A 6,104-nucleotide genomic window follows, 5' to 3' on the forward strand; every position below is an offset into this window, starting at 1 on the left:
GTTGTCCTCAGAAGATGGCCTTCATTATTGCTACTATATGATTTTTGCCTCACTCTTATGTTTCAGTGTTTTCTTTAAGTGTTTTTTTTCTTTGGTTTTTGTTTGGCGTGTATAGATCCTCCAGGCGCTAGGCAAGTCCTACCATCCTGGTTGTTTCCGCTGTGTAGTGTGTAAAGACGGTTTAGACGGAGTGCCTTTCACCGTGGACGTTGAAAACAACATCTACTGTGTCAAAGACTACCACACGTAAGACAATCGTCTCTGTTTGTTCCCGTTATTAAAAGGAAACTAGGTGCTCTGTCAGGAAATGTACATATCTCCTTAACGATTGGTGCTGTCAGTTTTGTTTGTTTGATTCGTTATCAAACTGGTTCCTTGTGAGGAATGTTGGTCTCAAGTAAGAGACAAGTGTTTGCTTATAGTTATGTTATCTTCCATTAAAGGGTTTTTGCTCCCAAGTGTGCCTCCTGCAACCAGCCCATCCTTCCAGCCCAGGTAAACAGCAACATGAGCATAAATGTCTGTTTCGTGCTTATTTTTTATTCATATTTTGGGGAAAAACTAACTAAACATAATTCCCTAAAACTTGTTTTTAAAGCCCATTAGTTGTGTATAATGTATTTTGGGGCTTTTATAAGTCAAGCTGTAGCATTGTAGTGTTCAGAGGTTTTTAAGCACTTGCCATGTTTAAACATAGGGCTGGATGATAATTCGATATCAATATATATCACAATGTACTTTTATTCAGTAATAGTGATATGAGTTTTTAGCACATTTTAGATATTTTGATATGATTACAGCGTTTCACTGACACATTTATTTTTCTGTTTGGGTTGAAGCGGCCGGTTAAGTTTCAACCTGGACAGAAAAAGGTGCAACACAACTACGTTGTGCATGGTGACGTAGATGTGCATTAGCAGTAGCAGGCTAGGCAAGGATCATCTACAATACGCGTTGTTTTTGCTTCAAAATGAGTGCCCATGATCGTCAGAATGTGACTGAACAAGCTTTCACAAGCGAAGAGAAAGCAGATGACATAATTGATAAGAGAGGAAAGACTAATTTGTCGGTGTGGAAGTGGTTCGGTTATCTTAAGATCTGATAAACTGCAGGTTTCAGTGTGCTGCAAAATGTGACGGAGAGTCGTTCCAACAAGCAGTGGGAGCACATCTAACTTGTTTCATCTGAAGAGTTTCCACTAGATAGAATATGCTGAGAGTCAGAAGATGAAGCACAATAAAGTTTGAGCCAACATGTCCCTGGAACAACACCCCCAGCTGTATCAAAAGAGAAACTTTGGGTTATGTTGTTGTTTAAAGTTAAAACTATTAATATTGACAAAGTTGAGAGTTTTATATTTATTTGGTGGTGATTTCAAAAAATTTTAAGGCTAAATACAAATAAACGGTGAACATTAATTTATTTGTACAGTTTTTCTGAGGTTTTTATATTGTTTATATCGATATCGAATTATATCGTTATCGGCCGAAATTAAGAAATGTATCGTGATAAAAGTTTTGGCCATATCGTCCAGCCCTTTTTAAACGTTAACACAATTCAGATTCAGAATCAGATTAGACTTTGATTTTAAAAAAAATCTTTGGAAATACTGAGCTGTTCCATTCTTTAAACATTAATCTGCAAGGGAATAATATATAGAGGAGACTTAGTATGATGTGTGACAGTAAAATAAATAACATTCTGTTCAGTGATGGTGTGGTAGAAGATGGAAGAAGTTTGTCTGCTATACAAGATTATACTGACTGTTTAGATTCAGCCAAAGCTGACTGGACAGCACGTCACAAAAATTAACAGACAAAAACACTAAACAAACTTCTGAAACGAGCCGGGAGGTTTTGAAGGCAATTGTCTTTTTGCACTGACCTAACAGGTCGACTCACTTAACGTCCCGCTACTGGACACAGCCGCTGTGGAGACAGGTTTTACTGACGTTCCACTTTCGGACTCATGGCAGCTGCGGGATTCAAACCTGAGACCGGATTGTCGAAGAACAAACCATCAATTTAAAGAAATGCCAAGCATTTCTAGAAGGCGTGCATATCACCCAAACCTTTCAGAGTTTCTCATGCAATATCGTGGGATCTTGCGTGATCTGTTCGCATTTGACGTCTGTGTTGCGGATAATGCTCAGCTACTACCACACCAAACATTTAGCTCGGTATTTGTAAAACTGATAGAGTTTTAGCCATTTATGTGTTTGTAAAGGTTGTTTAGCTGAAGCAACCATCTTAGGTAGGGTTGTCTCCTTGAAAGTTAATTATTTAGTTGTATATGTCCATCCAGTGATGAGTTTCTGTCAAATCTGTTCATGAGATATTTTGCTAACACTGCAGGCAAACAAACACACTTAACTGATGTGAAGCGATGAAATCTAACAGTTTGTTCTTTCAGGGCTCTGAGGAGACTATCCGAGTTGTTTCTATGGACAAGGACTATCATGTGGAGTGCTACCACTGTGAGGTGAGACACCTCTCACACACACACACCTTGCCTTACTGTAAGCACTTTGTCCACTCTCACACACTCAGTCACACTCTTGGCATGATAAAAAGTTGTCTGCACTACAAGTGTTTTGACTAGAGGGGATTTTTCTGCTCATGATTCAGGTTTTTTTGGCTGTTGAAATGAATGAAACATCACCACACCTGATTGCACATACACACACACACACACACACACACACACACGGTACACATCCTTTCTGTCTCAGAAACCCTTTGTTCGTGTCTAAGCCCTGCAAATTGTGGCACAAGGGCAGACTTTTGTATGAACGAGTGAATCATCACTCTTTGGGGATGTATTTCTATCCCTGTTAGCACTGTGCATTGACTTCCATTCATTTCCAGTTATTTCTGTAGTCTAACTCTGACCCGTACCCTAAACCTAACCCAAAAGTGGTGTTCTGCCATATTAGGGTTGGTCTTTGGTCCCCAAAAGAATTACTGGTCCTGACTAGGTAGGTGCTTAGACCAGAAAATGTCCTAAAAAGTAACAAAACCAAGCACACACACTTGCACACAGACAAAAAATACAGACTGAAACCAACCCAAGGTTACAGCTCAACACAGTGACTCATTGACAAAAGCACATTTGCTGTGCTCTAATCTCAGCTGGGGGCATGTTGTGAAACCCCTCTTCTCAACAGTTTGTAATTTATTTATGACTAAACCAAATCGTTTCTAACCAATTTATTGCTGCTCTGAGAAGATCTTTTTTTTTTCTGAACTGTGAGAACGATTGCTCTTACTACCATTATCAGCAGGATAATACTTGCTGATGTTTCTGAATGGCTGGCATTCCACCTCACAGATCAGATGATTATATTAGCAGGAGGTAATCATTCAACCCAGAGCTGCAGGGAGAGGCTGAAGTCCACCTTCGAACCATTCTCAAGGTGTTGAATTTATGACGTTACAGGGGGAAATGTTTTCTGTGACTGTAAGACACTGTTGGTGTATTTGAGCACAGGGAACAGAAGGATTCACGCGCATAAAAAGTGAAAATATATTTATGATTCATACCTTTTCTTGTTGGTGCAGCTGTAAACCCTCATTGGTCAGCAGCCTTATGTAAACTGACCTGGGACCTTTTTGTTTTCTTTTACTGCCTTCTGTGTACAGAACTCCTTAGTAGGTTTACAGTAGTCTGAGTCCCTCCTTTATCGCGGGAGTTACGTTCCAGACCCCCTGCAATACGTGAAAAACCACAAAGTAGGAACGTTATATTTATTTTAGTATTTGTATACCGGTACATATTTTAAGGCTCTATTAGCCCTTCCCACACTCTTGCAATGTTCTAAACTCTTAAACCTATGTCATTTTAACAACATACATATATGTACTGCACAGTACCTACGTACTGCAAAATTTTATATGGGTACTAGCCAGCTGGAAGTCTGGTTCTGGTCCGGTTCTGATCGGCTCTCTGCAGCGCTTGAGCACCAAGATGCTTTTAGAGAGAGCCGGACCTTCAGTTATCCAGCACGAAACCACACAATGGTCCCGATCGAGTCCAAATCCAGATGAAAAAAGCTCTGTAGAAAACACCAGACCTCCGAGCGATGCCTCCTCGCTCAAGAGGCCTCATGGGCCGGCGAGTAGCACTCAGATTGACCAATGAGGCTGGAAGTCTGGTTCTGGTCCAGTTCCTGGTCAGTTCCATACGGCTATGCATCCACTGAGCACCAAAGTCACTATAGAGGCAGGGCAGCTGGCCCGGGACCCGAAAGTCCAAGGTTTGATCACCGGTCACTGCATACCTTGTGGTGTCTCTGGACAGCACACCTCATCCCCAAAATGCCCCCCAGCGCTTTCAATAGCTGCCCACTGCACCACCTGGTGGTGGATGGGTTAAATGCAGAGACTAATTTCGCCATTGTATGGAAACATACAGTGATGACATTGTGATGAAATTTATTATTATTATTATTATAAGAACCAAACTTTTTCGTATCGGATCAAAACTTTCCCTCCATTTCAGCAGAAAGCAATGGCTGGAAGCACTGTTGCCTTCTGGGTAATGTAGTCCTTTTGGCTGGCGATACAGAGTAAGCTTTTTGAGAAAAAACTACAAAATGGCAAAACCTGTCCGAAGTTTTTTTTTCATTTAACTTTTTACTGTATCCTGTACTGTCCCAATCACCTGAATAATATTAAAGTTGACAATCATGTGTCACATACAATCTTACTTTGAAATACTGCAAAAGAGCGAGTCCGCAAAGTCAAACTGCGAAGTAGCCAGTGACTACTATATTCATAAATGCATGAGAAACGTGGACAAAGGGCTCAATCCTTGTCTTCTCTGAGGGGTCCCTCTGCACTTCTGAACTCAGAAGATGAACTCATACAGTGTTTAGGCCCTGTTCAAATGACCAAAGTACATACTGGTAAATAAATAAATAAGTGGTCCATTACATGAGCCAAAAGCTCAGTCACCTATTAATCTTATCATTGATTCATCAGTATTTGTTTTTATGTGATAAAGTATCACTAAAAGTCCAAATATTCCTTTGAATTTACTTTGTATTTTGAAAGCAGAGCAACATCTGGATGACTGTACTGATGGTTTCTTTGTTTCTCTCATGCCAGGATTGTGGCCTTCAGCTGAACGATGAGGAAGGTCACCGCTGTTACCCACTAGAAGGCCACCTTCTGTGCCACGGCTGCCACATCCACCGGCTTCAGTCCAAGGTCCCTGCCCACCCACCGCCAAGCTACCCTCTTCATGTGACTGAACTGTAGGAAGTGGAGGGGAGACTTGTCTCTGCCTCCCAGGTGATCCAGAATGCTGGCATTGGGCACAAATAAACATGAACCCTGGTCCTTAGATGGACAGTGAGGTTATGGATCTACACTGCAGCTCCAACCACAAGCCCTGCTGTCACAGGGGGAAAAGGGCCCCCCTGCACTTTTTCCTTCCCCCTTTTGGTGCCCACCAAGGGGCCCCTGGCGTTGGCACACCTTCCGACCTCTTCGTTCATTTAAGAGAACGTTTCTAGAGTCGGAACCACGCTCCGTTCTCGCCTGTCTTCTTCGCGGTGTTTTTCACTCGTGCGCTCTGACTGAAGCGGTTCACCACAGCAAAAGCATCAGCGCCGTCACGGCAGAGAACGCTGCTGTGCTGGTGTCAGGATGGCCAGGGAGCAAGTCGCTACACATTCCAGTGCTGGCTGGACCGGACGGACAGTGCCTTCAGAGCGGGTTCACTCTGTGCAGCTTGTAACACTGAAATAGACTGCTAACGGCTATGCAAAAGGACGCCCGGCACCATGACACGGAGGGTCATTCCAGGAACCGACTCGTCACCCTGAACTATGTCGACAGAACAAATGCACCGTAGCACTACGAGCCCAGACTGACTGACATTCCACTTAGACGTCAAGACGACACCTTCAGAGATTCACAAGCAGTGTCTTAATTAATGTTTCCATTATAAACGAAAATAAAACTTTTTAGATGCACATAGGTTGTCTTTTATATACGAATATATATTTTGCAGAAGTTTTTCCACATAAGAGCCTAGTTGTAGATTGTATTTTTTTTGTTATTTTATATTATTTTTACGTGTTTGTGCTCGTCGTGATA

At 42.0% G+C, this 6,104-nt stretch overlaps 1 protein-coding gene across 1 annotated transcript in view; it reads left to right on the top strand.

The window, feature by feature from the left end:
• The window catches only part of LOC119430147 (WT1 interacting protein), a 50,462-nt gene extending 45,201 nt beyond the window's left edge, over positions 1-5,261 (top strand). The window contains exons 5-8 of the mRNA XM_037697586.1: positions 116-246; positions 444-495; positions 2,413-2,481; positions 5,109-5,261. Coding sequence (XP_037553514.1) covers positions 116-246; positions 444-495; positions 2,413-2,481; positions 5,109-5,261 — 405 coding nt within the window. The remainder of the gene's footprint in view (positions 1-115; positions 247-443; positions 496-2,412; positions 2,482-5,108) is intronic.
• The last annotated feature ends 843 nt before the right edge of the window (positions 5,262-6,104 follow it).

Source organism: Nematolebias whitei, chromosome 2, assembly GCF_014905685.2.
Source record: "Nematolebias whitei isolate Nwh7 chromosome 2, NemWhi1, whole genome shotgun sequence".
Classification (NCBI taxonomy): Eukaryota; Metazoa; Chordata; class Actinopteri; order Cyprinodontiformes; family Rivulidae; genus Nematolebias; species Nematolebias whitei.